Raw genomic sequence first — 27,129 nt, forward strand, 5'->3', positions numbered from 1 at the left:
TCCAAGACTCGCAAACCCCCCCACAAACAGCCCCCCACCCAAACACATGCAATACAATACTGCTAACCCTAACGAGCCCTAAGTTAAGAATAGTGGCAAATTCTTTCTTTAACTAGGCCAAATCCCCTCTTTCCCACCATGGATTTTCTTCAAACCACTTGCAACCAAAATTACACATTCCCACGAGTGCTCTAAGACCCAAGAACTCAGTTGCAAAAATCTAGAACACCCCAAAACACATGCAATCCTGCTGCTAGTGCTAACCCTAACAAGCCCTAAGTTAATGTGCCAAAACGCTTTTCAGCATGGATTTTCTCCAAACCACTTTTATCTGGTATTAGACCTTCCCAGCAATGCCCCAAGACCTGCCAACCCACCCACAAAAAATCAGAACACCCCCATACAGGCAGAAAGCAAAAATGGAAAATCTCATACTTAGAATATTTTCGGCCTTCTTTCAATTCTATCCAAATACGCTGTGCAGCTTGGCCCTAACTCCCCTTTTCCACCATGGATTTCCTGAAAAACAAATGATATCAACATTAGACTGTGCCAGCAGTGCTCCCAGACCCCAAAACCCACCCACAACAATCTAAAAGCCCGCCAAACAGCACCCCAAAGACAGGCAAGTGATCAAAAGCGCAAAATCTTTTTCTGCTCCGATTTTCTCCAAACCACTTTTATCCGGTATTAGACCTTCCCAGCAATGGCCCCAGACCCATCAACCCAGGCGGAAACAAGTAGAAGACCCCCAAACAGCCGAAAAGCAAAACTACAAAAATGGGGACTTTGAAATTTTCAGGCAAATTTCCAAAATCACTCCGCGCGCGCTCTGCAGCTAGGCCCTAACTCCCCTTTGCCACCATGGATTTGCTTCAAACCTCTTGCAATCAAAAGTATCCATACCCAGCAGTGCTCCCAGACCCCAAAACCCACCCACAAACACCCGGAACCCCCCAAACAGCACCTCAAAGACAAGCAAGTCAGCAAAAACGCAAACAAAATTTCACCTCCGCTTTTGTCCAAACCACTTTGATCCGGTATTAGACATTCCCAGCAATGGCCCCAGACCCGTCAACCCAGGCGTAAACAAGTAGAAGACCCCCAAACAGCCGAAAAGTAAAACTACAAAAATGGGGACTTTGAAATTTTCAGGCAAATTTCCAAAATCACTCCGTGGGCGCTCTGCAGCTAGGCCCTAACTCCACTTTGCCACCATGGATGTGCTTCAAACCTCTTGCAATCAAAAGTATCCATACCCAGCAGTGCTCCCAGACCCCAAAACCCACCCACAAACACCGGAACCCCCCCAAACAGCACCTCAAAGACAAGCAAGTCAGCAAAAACGCAACAAATATTTCACCACCGATTTTGTCCAAACCACTTTTTTCCGGTATTAGACATTCCCAGCAATGGCCCCAGACCCCTGCAGCCACCCGCAAAAAAGCAGAACACCCCCAAACAGGCAAAAAGCAAAAATGGTCCCACTACCTTCAATTCTGTCCAAATACGCTGTGCAACTAGGCCCTAACTCCCCTTTTCCACCATGGATTTCCTGAAAAACAAATGCAATCAACATTAGACTGTGCCAGCAGCGCTCCCAGACCCCAAAACCCACCCACAACAACCTAAAAGCCCGCCAAACAGCTCCCCAAAGACAGGAAAGTGATCAAAAGCGGAAAATCTTTTTCTGCTCCGATTTACTCCAAATCACTTTTATCCAGTATTAGACATTCCCAGCAATGGCCCCAGACCCCTGCAGCCACCCGCAAAAAATCAGAACACCCCCAAACAGGCAAAAAGCAAAAATGGGCCTACTACCTTCAATTCTGTCCAAATACGCTGTGCAACTAGGCCCTAACTCCCCTTTTCCACCATGGATTCCTGAAAAACAAATGCAATCAACATTAGACTGTGCCAGCAGTGCTCCCAGACCCCAAAACCCACCCACAACAACCTAAAAGCCCGCCAAACTGCACCCCAAAGACAGGCAAGTGATCAAAAGCGCAAAATCTTTTTCTGCTCCGATTTTCTCCAAACCACTTTTATCCGGTATTAGACCTTCACAGCAATGCCCCAGACTCGTCAACTCACCCGCAAAGAAGTAGAACACCCCCACAAGTGCAGAGTCTTTCTTCATTGGGCGTAATCCAGCCATCTTCTTTGAGGGAAATAGGAGTCTGGAGGAGGAGGATAGAGGAGCATGTTCTTGTGAACTTGTGAACCTGAGAAATGCAGACTGCGGCACCTTCAAATCAATAAGCAAATAAGTGAAGACAGTTCTGCTGATGGGCTTGTTTTTGTGATTAGGTGATTAAAGTTTTTTTTATATAGATTTTGCAAAACAAAGAAAGACAGACACACAGGAATAAAAGTGAATAAGGACGAAAAAGAAAGTTAGTGATTCACTGACTCATTTTCAGGGCTCGTTGTCAGGGAAGAAGAGCTCGACCTCAAACTCTGCAAATTCAGGCGGGAGTAGATCACCTAACAGAGAAGAACTTCCCTCATCTAAGTTGGTGTCCTCCTCGTCTTCTTCCTGCGTGCATTCTCGTATTTTGTAATCTGGTGGTATGAGGTGCTGATTCATCTTGATCATTGTTAACCTCTCCACATTTTTGGGCGAGAGGCGGGTCCTTTTGCAAGTTACAATGCCACCAGCACCACTGAAAACACGTTCAGAAGACACGCTTGCGAGTGGGCAAGACAAGTAATTTATAGCCAGGTTGGTGATCTCTGGCCACAATTCTCTTTTCCCATGCCAATACGCCAATGGGTCATCATGAACATAGACGTCTGTTGAGTCATTCAGATAGTCCTGCACCATCGACTCAAGGTTCTGCAGGGTTCCTCCACTTTGCTTACTTTTTGCTGGGACCTTTTGAGAAGCAAACCCAAGCTGAGTTAGCCAATCTGCTTCTTCACACAATGTTACTGTTGAGTCTGGTGCAGATGATACGGTTGCTGGTGTCTTTAATGGCTGAGAGGGAAAATCACTCACTTCTGCCAGAGCCACAGATGCAGAAGTTGATTTTTTTGACTCCGGATGGCCTGCTGATGCTGATGTACTGCCTTTTCCTTCAATTTCCTGCCGTTCTCTTTCAAACCGACTGGCTGCCACAGCTAGCCAATGTTTGTACTTTGTAACATCTGCGTCATCAAAAGGAAAGAATACTCTGCCTGCCAGTGCCTTTTTTTACTGTGGATCCAGAATAGTAGCACAAATGTAATGCTGTTCTGTGTGGATCTTTTGAAGACGTTTATCGCAAAGTAGGCGCTGTAATAACTTCTCCGCCAACTCAAATGCTTTTTCTTTTCCCTCTTTTTCAAACGTAGAAGACACCGCCTTCAGCTGGTGCTCTATCATGCGCAGCAATGGGATAGCTTTTCCCAAATTACAGTCCTCCCTGCTGACTGCACGCGTGAAGACCTCAAAAGGACGAAGCATGTCTGTCAGGCTTTTAACTAGCTTCCATTACTCCACCTGCATCCTCGGGTCCATCATAGGTGTACCCTGTGTAAAGAAATACTGATCGACTACCGTATACTGCTCATACAGACGCTCAAGCATGTAGAAGGTTGAGTTCCAACGTGTTACCACCTCCTGGATGAGTGCTTTCACTGGCAGTTTACGTTCATGTTGCAAGCACCTCAGCTGCTTCCGGGCCTTAAAAGAATGATTGAAATGTGTGCACATTCTTCGGCAGGTGGTCAGTAACTCGCACACTGGACTTTCTTCACTCAAGAACTTTTTGACAACCAGGTTTATACAGTGCGCCAAACACGGCACTCTGAAATAGTTACCCTTATCCATGGCTTTAACTACATTGGCGCCATTATCCGTGGAAACATAACCAATCATGCGTTTTCTTGGGGACAGCCATTGAAAGACCTTTGTGTTAAACTCATGCAAAATGTTTTCTCCTGTATGACTTGTCTCCATGCCAAGCATGGCTAGTGTTGCATGTTTCCGAGCAGCTTTAAAAACGTTGTTCGGGTCAACACCTGCGTTTAGCTTTGCTTTAACCCCTGAAAAACAGACCCAGTGTGCAGTGATGCACATGTAATCAACGGCTTGGCAACTGGTCCACATGTCTGTTGTCAGATGTATAGTGTGAACAGCACTCTTCTGCAAAGCTGCCCCAATCACCTCCAGCACATCTTCATGTAGTGCTGGAACCGCAACTCTGGCAAAATAGAACCGGCTAGGAACCTTCCATTTAAGGCAGAGCGTTGCCACTAATTCAAGAAAACCAACCCCTTCCACAAAAGAAAAAGGGAGAAGGTCCAGCGCTAGCATTTTAGCCAGCTTAGTGTTATACTGACGCGCCATTGGGTGGTTGCGTTCAAATGGCGCATCTGAAAACAACATGCTTCTAATGGTGGGCTGGACCATTTTACGGGATGATGATGACTTCTTCGACCCAGTTACGCTCAGTGATGATTAACTTTTTCGCATTGGTGTCTCACTCTCTCCCACACTCTTAGTGTGGCTCATATATCTTGCAGGGGGTGTGCTGCTGACAGGGGTACTGGGTGTAAGTGAAGAAATGTTTGACGCTTCTTCCTCCTCGTCATCATCAGATGAAACATTAACGGATACAGTTTGTTGTCTTGCAATTCGGGCTTCCTTGATCTCCTTTAGGTGCGCATGCCATTTGACAGTGTGCTGTCTCTCAAGATGACCTCTCTGGCCTCCGGTACCATAGTTGGTACCAAGCTTAGCACGACTAACTCCAAGCTTACAAATGGTACAAATGGCTATGTTTTCCCTTGTTGGGCTAACACTAAAGAAGTCCCAAACTGCGAACTTCAAATGTCTGTGGGGGGCGGAGGAGGCAATACTGGGAATGCTAATGCCAGATGAAGTGGAGGATGTGTGTTGCCGAACTTTACTACGTTGTGCACTTGCAGCACCACTAATTGAGGAAATGGAGGTCGAGGTGGATGGAGGTCCCTTCTGGCGAGAAAATATGGGAGCGGTAGGTGGTGGTGTACTAGTTAACTGCATTGGTGGTGGTCCCATTGCCTCGTCGACAACATCACGCTCAGCAGCATTTCGGGCTAGTATAAAAATGTCTGTTTGCTGCATGCCCGCTGGGGCTGCAGTGACGTCTATGATGACTGCGTTGTCGTCGTGAGAGTCTTCATCAGCAGGAGTATACGCCACTTCTTGTTCAGCGTCATCATCACACTCCATAAGTACGAGACTTTCGGGTACCTTCCTTTTACGCTTAGCTACCTTTGTCAGATCATGGTGTGCCTCACTCTCAGACGGCCGTGGTGGTTCCCAATTTGGATCCATATCATCAGAAGGAAGGGGGCTTGAAGAAGATGTAGACACCATCCTTGGTCTTTTCCTTGCTCAGGATCTGGAAGACAATGAATGATCAGGAGGAGTAGCTTCCTCAAATGATACCTCGGCTTGAATGTCGATTTCCTGATGTGCCCCTACTGCGGGAGGAACAACTATTGTGGGCACTTGTGGCGCTCCATGCACCTCAGCTTGCGCATCTCCTTGCGCTGCCTCTCCTTCCACATGTACTTGGGCTTGTACTTGCACATGTGGTTGTTGTTGCGGCTGTGGTTGTTGAACACTCGTCAGATGAGTTACAACAACCTGTGTTGATTGAGGGATGCTGCTACTTTCTTGCGATGAGCCAACATCACTGGTCGATGGTGATTGAACAACTATACTGGCTGCCTCTGCAGCACTCAAGGGCTTGGACTTAAGTTGGCGTGGTGGTGGTGGCACTGAGCCCAATGAAGCGGGGGTGCTGCTCCCAGCTTGGACCCCAGCAGACCCCGCTGCTGCTGCAGGCGTACTTTTTTTTCCCCAAAAAATGCGGCGGTCGGCACACCAGTCTCCTTGGTAAGTGGCGCCACTTGCTTCTTCTGCTCCTTACTGTCAACTTTCTTGCTAGAGGAGCTACGGGCAACTTTTTTTGGGGCCATCTTCTTCAGATGTCAGAACAGCAGGCCGCAGTTGCACGAGTTGCAGAGTTGTCTTGTCTGTGGCCACACGTGACGTCGCGTGACGTTATGCTGCACACACCGCTGCAGGACTTCTTCCTGGCACTGGTGGTTCTCCTGTGCACCTAAAAGCAATCGAAGACAGAGGAACTTCAGTTATACACCCCAAAAAGTCAAAAAACACATAAAAATCACCACAATCCCATGCCATCCATGCCCTCAATGATGTTTAAATTTAAGACACCCCACAGAAAGACTAGGCCCATGCACCACTAACTACCCCTGGGCATAATGGATGAAAGCTAGGCAAAATGGGTGCAGGCCTGAGAACGCTGCCTGCCTTCAAAATGGCCCCTTGCCCCCCAGCACATGGCCAGGCCCTGCCTGTACCAGCACTCAAAATGGCCCCCACTCACATGGCCAGTCCCCAACAACACCCCCACAAATCGAAAAACACATAACAATCACCACAATTCCATGCCATCCATGCCCTCAATGATGTTTAAATGCAAGACACCCCACAGAAAGACTAGGCCCATGCACCACTCACTACCCCTGGGCATAATGGATGAAAGCTAGGCAAAATGGGTGCAGGCCTGAGAACACTGCCTGCCTTCAAAATGGCCCCTTGCCCCCCAGCACATGGCCAGACCCTGCCTGTACCAGCACTCAAAATGGCCCCCACCCACATGGACAGGCCCCATCAACACCCCAAAAAATCGAAAAACACACAAAAATCACCACAATCCAATGCCATCCATGCCCTCCATGATGTTTACATTAAAGAGACCCCACAGAAAGACTCAGTCCATGCACCACTGGGTACCCCTGGGCAAAAGGCCCCAACAGCAGCCAAAAAAATCGAAAAACACAAAAATCAGCACAATCCCATGCCATTCATGCCCTCAATGATGTTTAAATTCAAGACACCCCACAGAAAGACTAGGCCCATGCACCACTCACTACCCCTGGGCATAATGGATAAAAGCTAGGCAAAATGGGTGCAGGCCTGAGAACACTGCCTGCCTTCAAAATGGCCCCTTGCACCCCAGCACATGGCCAGGCCCTGCCTGTACCAGCACTCAAAATGGCCCCCACCCACATGGACAGGCCCCATCAACACCCCAAAAAATCGAAAAACACACAAAAATCACCACAATCCAATGCCATCCATGCCCTCCATGATGTTTACATTAAAGAGACCCCACAGAAAGACTCAGTCCATGCACCACTGGGTACCCTTGGGCTAAAGGCCCCAACAGCAGCCACAAAAATCGAAAAACACACACAAATCAGCACAATTCCATGCCATCCATGCCCTCAATGATGTTTAAATTCAAGACACCCCACAGAAAGACTAGGCCCATGCACCACTCACTACCCCTGGGGATAATAGATGAAAGCTAGGTAAAATGGGTGCAGGCCTGAGAACACTGCCTGCCTTCAAAATGGCCCCTTGCCCCCTAGCACATGGCCAGGCCCTGCCTGTACCAGCACTCAAAATGGCCCCCACCCACATGGACAGGCCCCATCAACACCCCAAAAAATCGAAAAACACACAAAAACCACCACAATCCAATGCCATCCATGCCCTCCATGATGTTTACATTACAGAGACCCCACAGAAAGACTCAGTCCATGCACCACTGGGTACCCCTGGGCAAAAGGCCCCAACAGCAGCCAAAAAAATTGAAAAACACACAAAAATCAGCACAATCCCATGCCATCTATGCCCTCAATGATGTTTAAATTCAAGACACCCCATAGAAAGACGAGGCCCATGCACCACTCACTACCCCTGGGCATAATGGATGAAAGCTAGGCAAAATGGGTGCAGGCCTGAGAACACTGCCTGCCTTCAAAATGGCCCCTTGCCCCACAGCACATGGCCAGGCCCTGCCTGTACCAGCACTCAAAATGGCCCCCACCCACATGGACAGGCCCCATCAACACTATTATTTAATGTTCTGAAAAAGTTCCAAAATTATAGTTGCAGCAACTGTAATGCCCCAAACAAACTTACTTGTGAAATGTGATTTCTAATCCAAAAGTGATCCAAAGAAAGTCAAAAAGGCCTCAAATCCAAATATCCAGCAGCATCCACAAAAAGTAATCCTTCTAGGTCAAGATCCAAATGAAAGTGACCAGCACATGAAGAAAGCACTGGGAGGAGCCTGCTGGACAGGAACAGGAAGTTGGAGACTGTGGGGCACTTCCTTCCAAACACCCCCACCCCACCCCCCAAATGGACTCCTTGCAAAAAAAAGTGTAGGCAAATGTCAACCTGAGGAGTTAGAGGTTCATCAACAGGGAGGGATGAGGAATTACTGTGTCCGTTTCTTTCCCCGGAGTAGGAGTACAGGTTTATCAAAAATGAAAAGGGACACTTGTTACACCTTACAACCTTGGGTTCAAGGTAGAAGAGTACCCTCAAAAGACTCAATGCATATCTGAGTGCCGTGTATGTGTTTCATCCGCCACGCATTGAAGTTCTGGCAGTTATCAATGGGATTTCTTCAGTGCGTTGGCTGCCAGCCTCATCCAGAGGCACCTCTGGGTTGTTTGGTGCAGTGTCCAGAGATTGAGGGTTTCCCCACTTACAATGTGAAAAAAGAAAAAGAAACTTGATGTGCAGAAAAGTGAATTAAAAATGAGAAAATAACCCCAAGGATTTATTGGGGGGTAGATTCCCAATTAGTTTAAAAAAGGGGTGGTACTTACTGCAGACCGAGTTACTGGGTCTGTAAGTATTGGAGTTGTTATGAATTCGTCGACATGTTTCAGCTCCTTAGGCCCGAGGGGTCTGTGAAGCTTTCGTCAGGACTTACAAAAAACAAAGATATACTCACACTATTTGTGCAGTATTAGTATATGTTATATCCGGGGGCAGAGCCAGCACCAGTCAGGAAACCCTCCACACGCGGCTCTGCGCTCAATAAGCGACCTCCCCCGCTGAAGCCAAAAGCTGGACAAACTCAGAAACCGGACAATTGCTCCTAGCTTGAAAAGACTAAACTGATACTGCACAAATAGTGTGAGTATATCTTTGTTTTTTGTAAGTCCTGACGAAAGCTTCACAGACCCCTCGGGCCTGAGGAGCTGAAACATGTCGACGAATTCATAACAACTCCAATACTTACAGACCCAGTAACTCGGTCTGCAGTAAGTACCACCCCTTTTTTAAACTAACTGGGAATCTACCCCCCAATAAATCCTTGGGGTTATTTTCTCATTTTTAATTCACTTTTCTGCACATCAAGTTTCTTTTTCTTTTTTCACATTGTAAGTGGGGAAACCCTCAATCTCTGTACACTGCACCAAACAACCCAGAGGTGCCTCTGGATGAGGCTGGCAGCCAACGCACTGAAGAAATCCCAATGATAACTGCCAGAACTTCAATGTGGGGCGGATGAAACACATACACCGCACTCAGATTTGCATTGAGTCTTTTGAGGGTACTCTTCTACCTTGAACCCAAGGTTGTAAGGTGTAACAAGTGTCCCTTTTCAACCTGAGGAGTTATTCAGATAAAAATTAACATTTTCAGAAGGTTTATGCTGCCTGCTGGTGGATTTCTAGTGCAAAATTGCAAATTTTGCCATTTTGCAATTGCGAGGTTGTCGCTGCCCGCTGCATCTACGTGTTCGCAAGTGTTTACTCCCGCAAACTCCCGCGATGCGTGATCACGGGCCTTTATGACGTACTCGCGTTGACAAACTCTCGCTGTGCAAGGTGGCAAGCCGCGATGACGTAATCGCGGTCGACAAACTCCCGCGGGATCCCGCAGCAAGATCCAAAATGGCGCAGCACACGCAAAACATGGAGAAAAACAACTCTGCATACGCTGAATGACGGTAAGTGAACGCCGCGCGCTGCAATATTGCATCACCAAGCAAAAAAATCCGCTGCGTGCGAATTTTCGAATTTTCGTCAAATTCGCGAGAGTTCACGGATTGCGAATTTGCCGAAAATCCGCAAATTCCGCGAGCGGAACGGATTTTACGCCCACGCTTAATTTTTGTCTTGTTTTGCACAGTCAAATATTGGATATTTTTCTAAAACTGGTGTGGAGTCCTTTTGTAGTATTTTCACTGTATTACTGTATGTTATGTAGAAATGCTTTATACAATGCCTCTAGGATACACCTGACTGATCATGCCAAGGGGTGAGCAGGGGATATTTTAGACATGTAATCCTTGCCTTGCTTAGTTGCAAACCCTGATTGTCCTTGACTGGATTAACTAATGAAGCGGTAAAGACACTTCCAGCTCACAAGAGCATATGCCTTTTCTGTATCTGGTAGGATAATGACTGCCAACACAGAGTCTGTCAAAACTAAGCCAATGAATTAAGCCATATTATATGTCTTTGTGAATTGGCAATTTTCTCTGATGAGATCAGGGCAGGGTCTACCAATCCAATGCAATTAGCTAAAATATTTGCATATAGCTTATAATTGTTGTTTAATAAGGTGATGGGCAATATGACCGTGGATCAGTTGCAGGTTTTCCCTTTTCATGGCTATTAGTCAAAATTCCTCTAATGAAAGAGCCAGGTACCGACCACCCCCCAGGAGATAATTAAACAGAGTGGTCTAAGGCCCTAAATGTTTTTCTGAAAAAGCTTTCTAAAACTGTGGGCCCAAACATCTTCCTGCGGTGCCTTGCCATTAGCCAAATATCCTATTGCTTCATCAACCTTGCACTCGGTGATAGGGTTGATCAATATTGAAATGGTCTCCTGTGCCAGACTGGGCAAAACCAACCTGCCAAAACGTTCTCTATTTCCTGCTGCTTGACCCCTTTGTCCCCCTATCCTATTCTATCCCCATTGTAAAGGATAGAGTAATAATAGAAACAAATATGCCTGACATCCTTTACCCTACCCGTAAGCTGGCCCGAACATGGATCTTTGACCTGCTGAATCAGGTTTTGATTTTTGCTCTCCTTAGCTCGCCATGTCACGAACTTGCCTACATAATCTCCTTGGTCATACACCTGACGCTGGAATGTGTGATTATTTATCAACTGTTTATGGAGATAAAAATGGGATAGGATCCAGGTTGCAGAGAGGTGCTAGCTCCAGTCTCCGGGCACTACCTCCCGCCCTCCAGTAGGCACCTGCATTGGCGAATGAATCACCTCTCCCCAATGTCTTCTCCCAATGTGTTTCTTGGTTTCAGAGAAATGAGTGGAGAGGTTTTCACATAGTCTTTTGGCCCATTGGAAAAGGAGTGCTTTTTTGAGAAGGAGCAGGAGACAAGGACAAATGCCTACTGAAAGAGAGATAGAGATGGTGCTTTGGCGTGGCCTGACCAATAGATGCAGGGAGGTACTGCCAGCACTGCAACTGCAAACACAGGCTCTCAATGGGACCTTTGCTCCGCTTTCTCTCACTCAATTCTACAGCAAAGGGGAGTGGCACTCACCTTGAAAAAGGAGGATAGCCAGGCTTCGGAGATAGCCCTGATACTGTTGTATGTTGGAATGCCTGTGGCACCTTCTCTGAGGAAAAAGGTGAAGAGATTATACAGTTGAGGAAGTGGGGGTATTTGGTCCTGCTCTTTTTCCTAACCTCATCTCCACCACTCTCAGGAGCAACAGCCCCTATGCAGGAAGCCCTTTCTCCTGGATCAATTGTGGTGATTGAAGCAGGTGATACGATCTATTTTAAAATGCACTCAGGGTTCTTTCTGTTCCTCCTCCCCAGGAGTGCCCGTCTCATGAGACTGGCAAACACTATCCTCCGTGAGGCTAATACCCACAAAGGAAGGGAGACGAAGTGATGAGGACAACCTTGGGGGCATATCTGCAAGGACGGTGATAAATAAACGCAAAGCGCGCTTAGCACTTTGTCATTTATCGCCGTCTATCTCTGGAATTTCTCGCTCTGGTAATGCGTTATTAACAAGGCATTACTCCAGGGCGATAAAAATTCCAGAGATAGCGGGGAAATCACCGTTTTTGCAGGGAACATCGCTGGTGTTCCAGCGATGTTCCCTGCAAAATAGCGATAACCTTGCTGATACGACCCACAGGGCCGTATCAGCATAATCCACCCCAATATCAGGGATAGGTAAGTCTGCATTTTAGCAGACGGTAGTTTATGGAGAAAACAGTGGTTTTCCTGTGGGCTGCCTTGTAAATATTGCGATGTGAACATCAGCGATATTTGCAAGGTAGCCCATCCGGGGTACGCCCAGTGACGCCCACTTTGCATCTCATTAGAGATACAAAGGGAGGCGTTGGGAAAAAGGGTGCTAACATGCGATTCAGTATGTTAGCACCCTCTTGTAAATAGGGAGATAATTTTATCTCTGCTTTTTTGGCTTTTTAAGCCAGAAAAGTGGAGATAAAGCCCTTGTAAATATGCATCTTGGTTTGGCTAAAAGTATACCTCCACTTTCTTTATCCAATCCACCCCCTAAAACCAAAATCCAATTCTGGAGCTGATTCCAGAGAGATAGAGTTGCTGAATGCATTCCCCTGGTCCCCTCTCCATTTGTCACTAAGTGGTTTTGTTGACGATGTGGGCAGTCCTTGGATTCCGGGTTTCATTTTGAAATATTTCACTACAAATTTTATTATATGTTATGTTATATGTTATATGTTATAAGCTGTTTTGTAACGCGCACAATTACTACCGGAGTATCCTGGCGCGGTATACCGCTGGGGAACCCGTCCTGGCTTTCCCTGTGGGATGGTCCCTACTGGGAGTCCCCAAGGTGGAGTCAGGCATCCCCGGCGTTGATGGGGCCGTTGTGGAGATTAGGCAAGCTAATGCCCAGAGTTGCCAAGTGGGACCCCTGGTTAGAGTAGGCACCGAGGCGAGAATTATCGAGTCCGCTGACCCTGGTCCATGGATTGTCCCAGGGGCGCTGTGCCTGATTCCATAGGGCACGCCTGGGTACCTTTGGGATCTTCCTCCCCTGGTATTCTAAGAGCCATATTTCCTTCTAAGGGGCTAATAATAGTGATTCGATTGAAACGCTATGTCGGGCTCCTGTGGTGGGTGCCTTTTTACTGAAATTTCTTCCCGCCAATTTATTGTACTGTGGCCTCTGCGTGTTTTTGCTTTTGCTTTACTTGGGACCATTTTCCCCCTATACCATCTTTGAGGCAGTCATTCAGCTATTAACTTAAACTGAACAAACTAGTTCAAGAAAAAGGTTGATGTAAAAGCTGGGGCTTACATCCGCATTTGCTTGCTGCTACCAACGCCTCCACGTGCCTCTGTAATACACAGACAGCTACACATTTTAACTTTGGGAAATTTGATGTTAGTGCTTCTCTCTCCACCTGTGTTGGCTGCCACTTATTATTATTATGTTTCTTATATAGCGCCTGAATCGACCCCCGAAGGGGTATCTCCGCGCTTGCCTTGGGAACCCGTCCTGGTATTCCCCTGTGAGATAGCCCCTACAGGGCATCCCCAAGGTGAAAGCCAGGCATCCCGCCGCGGGGGGGGGGGGGGGGGGGGGGGCGTTGTGGAGATTAAGCAAGCTTAATGCCCAGAATTGCAGAGTGTGAACCCATGATTAGGTCAGGCACCGAAGCGAGAATTATCGAGTCCATGGACATTTGAGCTCAAGACCCTGCCGCGTCGGGAATTGAACCCTGGTCCCGGGTCTGACCTCTGCTTCAAGGTCTGCCTGCTCTAACCAGTGAGCCACACTTCTCCAGCTAGCTAGCTAGTAAAACGTTCCCTAACCCAATCAACCCCCAACCCCAGGAAACCCACTTTGCCTACACCCCCTGATGGGGGGGGGGGGGCGTGAGCATGTTACTGTGGCCAGTGGAGGGACAACCGAGTGGAGCAGTGGGCCCTAGTGCAATGGACATGCACCACTCCAGCACTGTTGTTGTACGTTGTGCCTCAATGCAGCCTCCAATACTCCCAGCGCATCTACGATCTCCAAAATACAACTACAATATACATGGCAAAGACTTGACTTCTGTATGGTGGAGGATTACCAAGCGCCAAATGCAGATTCTGACATTGTCCCTGAGGACCCAGTTCGGTCTCCTCCATCCTCTGTAGCAGCTGAACAAGGACAGCATACATGGCAATGTGGCTGCTTCAGACAAGAATGAGCCCCGCGATTGGCAGGGACAGAGTTGGGGCAGTTCATTAAGCTATTTAATATGGGCGCGGATCAGAATTAATATACTCACATGCTTATATATAGAAATGACAAAAATTAAAGTAATTGTTTTGAAAACAATTGTTCCATTTATTTTAAAATTAGAAATCATTATTAAAATATTGAGATTAAAATAATATGTATTGTTTATTTCTATATATATTTTTAACTTTAATGAAAATGCATATTTATATACCATTATTTCCTGAAGGCTCGAAATCCCTTCCTCCATTATTTGCCGTGGGAGGATGTATCAGTGCAGTGGTTGGCCAAGTGTGGTACTGAACTAAACTCCAGGTCTGAACTGAAATACATTCACATCATCATCATCATCACGTTATTTCGATCACAAAGATCTTTAAAAGTATACATTTCCTAATAAAAAAATACATACGTTTACTGATGGAAAAATTGATTAAGGTACTAAAAATGTACAATTTACATACGAAAGAATTTAAATACCATATTAAAAATAGCACCAAACATAAAACAACATATTCAAGTAAAATATATTATTTAATGCTGCATACTAAAAAATATTATACAGGGCACTGTAGGCGTTTATTCCATGATGCACTTTGAGTGTCTGATCCATAAAGCCGGCAAATATTTTGCCAGGCCGCAAACTACTACCCTCCTAGTGTCTGTGTTCAAGATTCTTAACACCTCTAAATAATGACCACGTCCAAGGAGCCTACACAACGGGGTGATCCACTTAGCCCTTAGCTTCCCATAATGTGTTAAAAAAAAAAACAAATGAGCTAAGGACTCAGGGCTTCTCGTGCAGGCTGGCATGTGTCATCCTGTGATTTATAGCTACTCTACTTGTAAAAAAAGCAGTTTGGGAAGGAGAGTCTTAAAGCGAAATTGGAGAAACAGTTTTCGTGCAAGAGGTGGAAAAATTTCATCAACCGGGGCCTCAAAGAGTGGAAAGGTTGTAAAAGCTACAAAATCTCGTGTTAGTATGCCAATACTGTTTGACACATTCTTCACCATTGTGGACTCCCAATAGATAACCTCTAGCCTATTCTTCGAGATCAAACATAGCTTCTCCAGGTTAGCCCAATATTCCTCCATCCCCAGTGACCTCAGTAGTTCCCTAAGAGAGTTGAACCAGGGAATCGTATTAATCCTAGGCTGTGTCATAAGGTCCCTAATGACTACTCGATAGGGAGAAAGCTCCTCGGTAGCCAAAGGTGGTGCCTGAACAGTAAATGCCTCTAATCTATCTAATGCACTATTTTCCTTTGAGCCAAGTCGAGGAAGATGGGGTCAGTGGGGTACTGGCAGGCAAGTTAAGGAGGGATCTTATAAAACGATTTTCAATCACTGAGAGACAATCAGTTTTCCCACTCCCCCATAGTTCAGCACCATACATGGCTGATCCTGGGGCTTTTAGTTGATACATTTCTAGTGCTGGAGCTACAGTCATAGACTGCTTCTATGGATCTTAGATATGTTGGCTGTCTGTTGGATTAGAAACAGATGGGCGTTCTCTGTATGGGGAATCCAGCACAAATTTGGGGTTAATCAAATCCCCAAGTAATCAAATGTAGATTCTAACTCAATGGTACGGTCCCCCACATACATACTTCTATTAGAAGGTCTCTCTTTTCCTTTGGCAAAAACCATATAATTTGTTTGTGAGTCATGTAGCTCTGGACCACTCTCATCACAGTTCTGTTTAAAATCATTTAGGAGCTGTCGGAGCCCTTGGGGGGACTTTGAAATGAATAACTTATCATTGGCAAAGAGTAGGGCCGGAACCCTTCTCTCTCCGATTTTAGGGGCATCACACCCATCTCTGTGCAAATGCCCCACTACCCTATTAATGAAGAGCGAGAAGAGGGTGGGTGCTAAGATACAACCTTGTCTGACTCGATGATTTTTTTAACAAATAAGGACATATAAATTGACCCTGCTTTGGACTGAAACAGAAGTGATCACTCACATCTTGACAAATCCAGAGGTAAGAACATGGGAGGGTTGCCCGTGTATAAAAGACTGCAATAGTTCAAAACGGAGGGTTTAGATAACTAATTTTTCAATCTTGAGTCTGCATAATAGTACTTAAATAATATGGTAACCTCCTCTTCAGTGTTCTTGGGAATACGGCTGGGTTCAATTAATCAGGAAGATAAACCCAGGGATTCTAAAGTGTCCAGTGTTTTAGCTTAACCATGGTATATAATGGGTCTTGTCCAGCATTAGGCAGTCAAGTATAATGTGCTTACAAAGCTTCGCTGCTGGTCTCAACCAAATGCTGACCCATGGTTAGAGTGGCGCCAGAGGAACCTTATCTGCTATGAATCTATGGTTTAACTCAAAGTGGGTAATAAGGCTAGAGGTGGACAGTGGTAAGTTCTGCAACCATTGCAAGAAGCGTTTTTTCTCGGGGTTGTAAAGAGCACCATTTATTAAAGCCCATCTCCTGAACCATAAATAGCTGCACTGATACACGCTAGTTATATATCTTCAATGGTGGTAGGACAGTCCTCCTAATGTCTGATCTGATAAGGTTAAAGTCTGTATAGGCAGATTTGCTTAGTTTGAGGCTAGCCTGAGTTCGATGGGGGTTCTAAAACCCTGATGAGCTGAAGGTTATCCCTAGATAACAATTCTTGCCTGTTCATAGTCATTTTATTTAGCCTTAATTTACCCAGGCCATAAGACATAATATGTGACTTAGTATAGTTTGATTTGATTTGATTTGATTTGTAAATTTATAGAGTGCAGCGATTGCCCATGGGCGTCTTGGCGCTAAGATAAATCCTTTCCAGCTCTATGGCAGCGTCTGATGTTTATTCGGAAAAAAGCCATGTTTTTACTTCTTTTCTAAAGGTTTCTGGAGATGGACATGTTTTTATGTTCAAAGGTAGTTTGTTCCATGTACGTGCTGCATGTAACAGGAAACTTCTCCCTCCCCAGTTAGCTCTTTTGAATCTGGGAACAGCAATTAACTTCATCTGTCCCGATCTCAGAGGTCTCATGGGTTCATACTGTTTCAAGTGGTCCTTTAGAAATTTTGAACCTTTTCCCTGAAGTGCCTTGTAAGTTAGACAGAGTGATTTGAATTTTACCCTCTTTTCAATTGGCAGCCAATGTAAATTGTTCAGTCTATGTCTGATTGGTTCAAACCTTGGTACATCTAGTACTAGTCTAGCCGCTGTATTTTGTAGGCGTTGTAGTTTGTCTATAATCTTTTTCCTGGCTCCGGCATATAAGCCATTTCCATAATCCAGTCTTGCTAGTGCTAGTACTGTAATTACCGTTTTACGAGAGTCTTGTGGTATAAATGGAAATAGTTTTTTTTATCATTTTTAAGATGTACCAGAGTGATGATGACAGTTTGTTGGCTTGAGCTTCAAATGATAAATTCATATCCATTGTAAAGCCCAGATTCTTCACTTTTTCTGATGACCCAGGGCATCTGCCCATGTCCTTAGGCCACCATGCGGTGGACCAGATGTTTGTGTCACCCCCTATTATCATCACTTCACTCTTGTCTTCATTGAGCTTCAGACAATTCCTCTCCATCAATCGGCTAACCTGTATCATACAGTGTTGGAATTTTTCTGCTGTTTCATCTATGTCTTTGTTGATGGTCACTACAATCTGAGTGTCATCAGCGTATGATATTGGTGTAAAACCACAGTTTCTTATTATTTCTGCAAGTGGGGTGATATATAGGTTAAAAAGGGTAGGACTTAATGATGATCCCTGTGGAACTCCGCATGGTAGAGAGAAGGCTTTAGATTTTGAACCTCCTACTTCTACTGTGAAAGTTCTCTTGGCAAGATAAGATTCAATAAGAGTACACGTTGAGTCATGTATTTATGCAGTTTTTAATCGTTGTAAAAGAATTTCATGACTGACCGTGTCGAAGGCCGCCGATAAGTCAAGTAATATCAAGGCGGCCTTCGCTCCGTTGTCCATCACTTTTCGGAGTTCTTCTACTGCTGTGATTAGAGCAGTTTCCGTTCCGTGTGCTTGGCGGAAGCCAAACTGAGAGTCATCCAGCCAATTACCGTCGATCAAATAGCGGGATAGTTGTTTATTCAGGAGTTTTTCCAATATTTTGGCAGCAAATGGAATTCTGGCTATGGGCCTGTAGTTGCTTTGTTCGTCTCTGTCCAGATTGTTTTTTTTTAATAGTGGTCTAATGGAGATTTTTTTCCAATCATCCGGAAAGATGTTGGTATTAATTTTTTGGCCAAATAATCCTGCCAATAGATTGCTCAATTGTTCTGAACAAATGTGCATTATCTATAGTTGGTTTTCAGGTTCAGGTTTTGCATAAAGTCCACCTGATGATGGAATTGGGTAGCCTGCAATTTTAGGTATATCTGGATGGGAAGAAGATAAATGAGCTGTTAAGCCATTAATATATAAAATAAACAATAAAGGTGCCAGTATACACCCCTGCCTCACTCCAATCTTTAGTGGGAAATCAGAAGAGAGCTCACCATAAGAATTTAAGGTGACTCTAGCTGAGAGACCTGTATGTAGGGAGTGCAGAAAGTTTAACAAAGGAGGGTCCGTGCCTTGATCCAGCACCATTAGCCAGAGTTTGGTGGTGGATAAATCCATAAAAGCTAAGTAAATCGGAGAGCGCCTATCATTAGTGTATTTGGAAATTGGCAAAACCAGTTTCAGACACTGTTCATTAGTTCCTAATTTAGTACGGAAACCAAATTGAAAAGGGAAGAGTATGTCCCTGTCAGCTGCCCATTTGACCAAACGGTCATAAATAACTCTTCTGATGATTTTAATAGTGCTGTGGATAAAGAAAATAAGTCGATAGCACTTAGGCAACATACAGTCTCCCTTTTTCAAATATAGGCACAATCGTTTCGGTAGTCCAGAAAGGAGGGATATGAACTGATAAGCAGGTATTAAATGTATTAGTTATAAGGGAGCCCATATCTCATATACTATATATATCCATATATGAAATCCATATATGGATTTCAACAGATCCATAGGTACCCTGTCTGGGCCTGTCATTTTCCTACCCTTACTATGGAGGATGGCCAACTCCACTCTGCAATCTATTGCACTGCATGGCTGACATGATTGGGGTGTCCTCAATGTAATAGATAGAAGCAAAGTGGGTAACCCAGTCCGAGCCCAAGATGTTATTTTGCAGGAGAGGGTTGGTAGGGGAGTTCCTAGATGTAATTTGTTTTACTAGGTACCAGAAGGAGTTGCTGTCCTTTCCCCAGGAAGCTTGTTCCAATAGCTCCCAGTCATAGTTGAATTCTTCCCTCTTTCTGCTGTGAGAGCGATTTTATACTCAATACGTGTCAGGAGATATCACGCCTTACCCTGGTGCAAGTGTTAATTACTTTCCTCAGCATTCAGTTTGCCTAGGAGCAAGCCACATTGAACCAACTCGGGTCCACATTAGATGTACGTATTGGTTTGAGCGTGGCCTCCCTGATTGTGCATATTAAACTATTATAATATGAAGACATCAACTCTTCTTTGCTCTCCGCTAGACAATTGAGAATTACTTCTAAGCGTGACTTAAGTAAGGATGCTAATGTGTCTTTAGGCTTTCTCAGGCGCCAAATTAAACTTAATCCGACAGAGGCTAGATTCCTGTTACGAGCTAGTCCCTTAATCGGTAAAAGCAAAGAGGCGCTCAGGGCATTGTGATCACCCCACTCTGTGGGCAGGATCTCTCCTTAGGAAAACCAGGGTAAACATTGGGGCCTACAAACATGTAGGCTATAAGAGAGCATCACCCCCCCTAAAGGATGTTAGCATGTTGCTCGCTCCCCCTAGGGTTTCGAGTAAGTCAACCAAGCCGTGGGCAGTAAGATACTTAAGAAGCTCTAGCCACCTTATGTCCTGAGTGTTGCAGTGTCTTTCTATGTGAGCATCTTGTGACCTGAGGCCCTCACTGAGCTTTGCATTGAAATCACCACAAAGAAAAAGATGGACTTTTGCTTTAAAGGATGGTCTGCTGACAGTGTCTGGCTGTCTACAAATATCTGAATGTGGTTAACGACCCATATTGGGTAGCTGGACTAATGCCATGTGCACTGCGACCTAGAGAGAAATTACATGGGCATTGCCTGAAATGGAAAGGGGTCTATAGATAAAACCTAGTGGGACGTAGGTTAATCGGGGTACTTGGCAGAGTACTGGGTCTGACATTAAATAACAGATGATGTAGGTTTGGAGATCTAAAATTTACCACAATACAATTTCCCGGAGGATTTGTCACAATCTATGCACATCTCCTTACATGCAAGATATCTTTTGCATGAAAGAGCAGCATACCTCTATGTTGTACCAGTCAGTTTAAGGTTTTAACAAAAACTTGCTCTTATGTTCACGCTTATCAGAGTTCAGTGAGAGTACCCTTGTCAGGACAGCCCGTATGGACACACAGTTGGAGGAAGATTAATAACTGGTAATTGTGTCTGTGGCTGTGCTGGGATGACTTTATCCACTGTGTCCCTCTTGGTATTAAAACATTTAGAAATTGAGGTAGGCAATTGAACTACATTCTGTCTGGTTTGAATGTTTTTGTTATTGAGAATGAACTGTATAAACGAAGGGGTTAATGAAAGAAAGCGGAGCCTGTGTTGATGTAATATGCTCTACCAAAGGTTCATCAGGTATATTGCCTATTGGGAGCATTATTTATGATTCCTGAGTGAGATTGTAATTGGCCAGTACCAAGTGCAGCCAATGTGGACTCAATAGCCTCCAGGTGTGAGGTCAAGGGAGAAAATACACTATTAATCATTGTTCACAGTTTCTCTGAGAAAGCCTCCAGGTGACTATCTAAAGATCATTGATGGCATTAATAATAGGGGACTTGTCTTCCTGGGGTAAAATTGGGACTACTGGGTTTGATATTAAAACAGCCACGGGCTCTGTCTGGAACACTTGTAAAGTCTAAGTAGGAGGTGAAAGTGGACTAACCATCTGCTTGCGTTCCTTGCCGCGTTTGGATCTCTTTCGTAATGTAGTGTGCACAGACTTATCGTGTGTATTGTTAGAGGTAGAGGAGGGAACGACTGAGGGAGGAATAGCCTCACGATTTATTGTAGATCCTTGGGTAGTGAGAGAAACCGCACCATTTGATGGTGGAACTGTGGGAGTGTCCAGAAGAGAATGAGGTGAGAGAACAATTACATCCCTGCTGTTGCCATCCACATTTATGGAAAGCCTCTGCTCTGTACAGGTAATTTTGTTACTGATGGCACTAACTGCCCATTCTAACATCCAATCAATTGAGGTTAGATTTACCAGCAGAGATGAATCCGCAGGGCAATCGCCTGCTCTTTTCCTGCCCGTGGTCTAGGCTGATGATATGTATACTGGAAGTCCAAGACAGCAGCAAGCCTACACACAGTTAAAAACTCCTGAGATAAGGGGGAGGCTACTAGTTAAAGTTATAAGTTATAACAGTATCTTTCTATTGACGATTAAATTCCAGGAGTATCTTAAATAACTTAAGAGACTTCAATTCAATTTGGAGGCGTGACATCAAAGACCTGAGAAAATGGTCCCAGCCCAGCCTCAGGCAGCCGCGAGAGAGAAGGGCTGCCTTTTCGGCGCAGAGAGGACTGACACTGACTCCCGCGCCACACAGCAGAATGCTGGGGGACCAAATCCCACCCCAGCCAATTGCTCAGCAAAGTCTGGTGCACAAGAGCCTCGGACAGCCCTTCACAAGGATCCCCTTTTTGTTCTGAGGTGGCGACGAATATCTCCATCCAAGGTTCTAGAGCCACAAGACCAAGAGCGGATTCTAGCCTCTTCCGGTCTTGGGCGCATCCTGCGCCGGAGGAGGCAAGCAGTGCTTTTTAGCACGTGCGCGTAAAGCACCCGGCTCCTCCACCAGGCAAGGCAATCTGGGACACGGAGCCCCCTTGCTTTGAAACCACCACTGGGTCCAGGTACGAACTCGCCATTCTAAAGGCACATGTTTCAATTGCATTGACTCGCACAAATGCTTGACTGTAGGCCTAAGTTGGGCCAAAGACTCTATATCACAGTCCTTGACAAGTGCTGATTGGATAGAGCAGGAATATGACACACATTGGGGCTTATTTATGACCCCTAGCGTCACTTTTGCGCTGCCGGTGCGTCACTTTTTGTGATGCACCAACATGGTAAAAATGCGCGTTGCGTCATATTTACAAAGTGACGCATCTATGTAGATGCGTCACTTTTTAAACGCCTGAACCACATTATACCTGCACCAGGTATAATGTATGCAGGGGGATGTCCTGATGCAATTAAGCCTCGTAGAAGTGACGCAGGTAAAACTATGAGATTTCACTGCGTCACTTCTAGAACGCATATGCATCAATATCCTACGCCTGCCTCACAGCAGGCGTAAGACTGACGCAGGCACATTTAACATGGGACTTGCCTGTGTGGAATGACCCACTGCTGGAGTTGCGTCAATTTTGTGACACACTCCAGCAATGCGTCATTTTTTCGTCTACAGATACATCAGAAATACTGACATATCTGTAACTCCTTGCAACATGATGTGTCATATTGTAAATATGACGCATCCAGCATGTTGCAAGGAGGATGCAATGAAAAGTGACGCATCACTGTTTTCCCGCAGGGATGCGTCACTTTTCATAACTGAGGCCCATTATTCTTGCTGTGCAAGAGAGATTTACACAGGCTTGTTTCTTGGAAAAACCAAAGATGCAACATGGATTATTATCATGGTCTCAGCAGAAGGCACTGTGTAAACCTGATTCAAATTCAACTGTACATCCTCATGTCATTTAAAGTGATGTCTTTCTGTTCTCCCAGATCCCTCAGTCCTCCTGCAGTGAAATGTGCCCAGTTGGATACAGAAAATCCACTCGAGAAGGCCAAGGAGTCTGCTGCTACGACTGCATCCCATGCTCAGAGGGGGAGATTTCCAATCACACCAGTGAGTTTAGTGAGGCCCAGTAACGGCCAGAATTATACCTCTGTGCATTTTTGACACCTTTCTGTGACAGAGATATCTCGCTGAGGATTTATTTTAAAGGAATTAATAGCTTAAAGGAATCTTAGAAGGATGACTGTTTGAAGAACTATGGCCTTTTGTAGGATCTCTAGAACTGGCATTTTGAACAACCACAATTCTCTCTGGCTAATCATTTGAGCAAGCATGTACATTATCAGCCCCTTTCCATGTGCCACATTGGTTTTGAGCTCTGTAGCTGCCTAATGAAGTACCATTAACACACATTATCAGCTGTTTTTTGCATACTCAATAACTACTTTTTGTTGTTTGATGGGTAAGAGTGGCCTAGAATGTAAAATTGTTTGTGGTTACAAACACTGATGTTCGGTGTTGGTGACTGTATACTTTTTTCAGTGTAACAAATCAATTTTAGGAATTGTTCAAGTCTTACCTACTTCTAAAGTGGGTTTACGACTGGATACCGATTCACAGTTGGGAAGTAGATTGGGTAGCCATTCTAAATTGTGATACGCTATAAGGTGTATTAATGGTATGCAACCCAAGTTCCAGTCACATTTAATTGAAAAGTGACAGACTCCCTAGTGGGGTTGGTAATGGATTTGAAAAAAAGGAGGAATCCTTTTAAACCCTTTCCCCCTTTTTTTTTAGATTCTGCTGTATTATATTCATAGTCAGCAAGGCTGAAGACCTCCAGTTGGTGTACATTTCGTCAGAATCTATAACAATACCCCTTCGTGTTCTTCATGCTGCCCCCCTTAGTGTTCTTTAACCGTACTTTCCTCCCTCTGTTCCCACGGTGGTTCACAAATGTCTCCCCTGAATTCATTCCACGCTCCCCATAGCTTGTTCCATTTCCGGGGACATCCACGATTAATGAACACTGTTCTCTCGGCCACCATCGCTGTGTCCATGTCTTTGCACTAAGCGGCTAGAGACGGCACCTCCTCCGCCCCCCATTTTTGCGCGATATTGCTTTTAGCAACCGGTCTTGTGCCGGGTGAGTAAGGTCATTTGGCTCCGATATATTTAACAAACACCTCTTGGGCTCCGGTACCAATGACACCCCCTCTGTCTGCGATATTGTTCTCATCACTTTTTTCCAGTAGTCAGCAATTTTCGGGCAGTGCCATATGGTATGGTAAAAAGTACCCTCCTCCCGACAGCGCCGTAAGCAATATGGATGTCATGTTTTTGCCATCTTACACAGGGTGGGCCTAGTGTAGTAGGTTCGATGTAGGATTTTAAGCTGCACTAGTCTGTGCCGTGAAGGTATGCCCACCTCCCTCAGCAAGGCATATACCTCCTGCTATTCTGTGTCGTCAAGGTCGCCTACATCGCAGGACCATTTGTCCCTGAGTGGCGCCGTGGGGTCCGGAAGGTTGTTCACTAACTTCCGGTAAGTGAATGATGTAGCCCACTTATGCATACAATCTGTCAGTAACCTGTCCTACAAGGGAGAGGCCTCCGGTACCTCAGTACCAGGTGGTATGGCTGCTGTCAGTGCGTGTTTTATCTGCATGTATCTAAAGATTTCGGAGGGTGTCAGTTCATATTGTTGCAGGAGGCGCTCAAATGTAATTACTTCCCCCTTATTCCACATGTCACCCACCGTGGATTTGCCTATTGCGTCCCACTGCTCGAAGCCTTTACTATTCCTGAGCCTTCCCAGCCACTTTGTGTCCCAAAGAGGAGTGAGTTGGGTTATAACCCCTTGCCAGCCCATTTTAGCCTGTGCAGCATGCCATGTGGTGACTGTGTGTTGTGTGGGCCGTATTAATGCAGGGGGTTGTCTCTTGTTGTAAATAGCAGAGAGCATATTTCCGGTTCCCAATATGAACCTGCCCGCTTTATATGCGGGGTCTACTTGTGGGGCATGTATTCACTGGTTGATTATATTTAGTTGTGCCGCCCAGTTGTATAATTGTGCTATCCCACCATCGTACCATCCACAAGTCAACTTGTTCTGCGCTATGCGCGCCGTTATTACCCCTCAACAGGTTGGAAACCTGGGCTGCTATCGTTTAGAAGTAGCTTGGAGGTACTGGGCACAGTGTGTTTTCCGGATCACTGAAATAATATCGAGGGACAAAATATCGACTTGCAAAAATATCGTGGACAAAATAGCGACAGTCAAAATATGGAGTTTGTATCTACAAACAGGTAAGTACAAAAATATTGAGTACAAAATATCGTTTACAATACTATAGTTGTAAAAAATATCGAGTTTATTAAAAACAGTGTTAAATTAAATTAATATTCAAATTTAATTACTAAAATATACTTAAAAATACTTAAATTAACTTATAATAATTAAATAATAAATGAAAATAATAAAAATAATTTTTTACAATCTTATTTGTTAAAACATATATATATAGTAACATACTATAAAACAGTAGGGAAAACTGACCCTGAACCCAAAAAATACCCCTTTACCCAAAAACTGTAAACTGACCCTGAACCCAAAAAATACCCCTTTACCCAAGAACTGAAAACTGACCCTGAACCCTAAAAATACCCCTTTACCCAAAAACTGAAAACTGACCCTGAACCCTAAAAATACCCCTTTACCCCAAAACTGAAAACTGACCCTGAACCCTAAAAATACCCCTTTACCCAAAAACTGAAAACTGACCCTGAACCCTAAAAATACCCCTTTACCCAAAAACTGAAAACTGACCCTGAACCCTAAAAATACCCCTTTACCCAAACACTGAAAACTGACCCTGAACCCTAAAAATACTCCTTTACCCAAAATTAATTAATATTATTTACTTACCAATTAATTATTAATTAACAATAACAATAAAGTAAATATATTAGCACATTAGCTGTAATTAATTTAATTTAATAATTAATATTATTTTTCCCAATTAATTAATTAACAATAACTAAAAATTATATATATAAATAAATTACTCTAATTAATGTAATTAACTAATTAATATTATTTAACTACCAATTAATTACTAAATAAAAATATGTACAAAATTATATTAATTAATTAACTAATTAATAATAATTAATTACCAATTAATTATTAATAAAAATATTTACAAACATATATTAATAAATTAATTATTATTCAATTACTCCCCACCCCTATCCCCTATCAACCCAACATCCTGCTCCTAAACATTAACTACAATTTATATTACTATTAATACATTTTTTTTAACCTTTTTTCTACATATTATCAAAAATTTTTACTTTGACTATTTATAGATATTTTGTCTTGTCAATTTTTTTGAGTCGATATTTTTGTACTCGATATTTTTTAATCATTATTTTATTCGATATTTTGACCAACGATATTTTTGTTATCGATATTTTATTATTGTCGATATTTTTAACTCGATATTTTGTCCATTCGATATTTTGGAGTCAATATTTTGTCTGTGCACCGTGTTTTCCAGCGCATACAGAAATCGAGGAAGTGCCATTAATTTAAAAAGCGCTGACTTTCCCAACAGTGTCAGCGGCAATGATCCCCAGTGTGTTGTATCTCTCTTTAGGCGCTCTAACGGGGCATCAGATTTCTTTTAAAGAAATCATCTGGATTGGCTGCTATGTATATTCCTAAATATTTAAATGTGTCATCAGTGACCTGGAGCGGGCAGTCTTCAGGGAGTTGCGGTGGGGGGGCGTGTAGTACGTATAAGACAGATTTGGACCAGTTTATGGTGTATCCAGATACCCTCCCAAAGATTTCGTAGAGAATCAGTATGGAGCGCCTGGGGAAGGCCATATATAACAGTGCATCATCCACATACAGGGAGATGCGGTCTTCCCACCCTTCCGCCCACTTGAGTCCCCGTATCTTTGGTTCCCACCTAATCCACGCTGCCAGAGGCTCCAGCACCAGGGCAAAAAGCTGTGGCGACAAGGGACAGCCTTGGCGTGTTCCCCGTGCCAGTGGAAAGTCGTCAGAAATATGTCCATTGGCCGCAACATGCGCCACAGGCTTAGTGTACAGGAGACGAACCCATGCGCAAAATTTGGGGCCAAAGCCCAATTGATGAAGCACTGCACACGGGAAGGGCCACTC

At 44.4% G+C, this 27,129-nt stretch overlaps 1 protein-coding gene across 1 annotated transcript in view; it reads left to right on the forward strand.

Annotated features, from left to right (window-relative positions):
• Positions 1-27,129, forward strand: part of LOC147678061 (vomeronasal type-2 receptor 26-like) — a 74,516-nt gene that overhangs the window by 20,353 nt on the left and 27,034 nt on the right. The window contains exon 3 of the mRNA XM_086945613.1: positions 22,919-23,042. Coding sequence (XP_086801739.1) covers positions 22,919-23,042 — 124 coding nt within the window. The remainder of the gene's footprint in view (positions 1-22,918; positions 23,043-27,129) is intronic.

The sequence above is a fragment of the Lissotriton vulgaris genome, chromosome 12 (assembly GCF_964263255.1).
Source record: "Lissotriton vulgaris chromosome 12, aLisVul1.2, whole genome shotgun sequence".
NCBI classification, from domain to species: Eukaryota; Metazoa; Chordata; class Amphibia; order Caudata; family Salamandridae; genus Lissotriton; species Lissotriton vulgaris.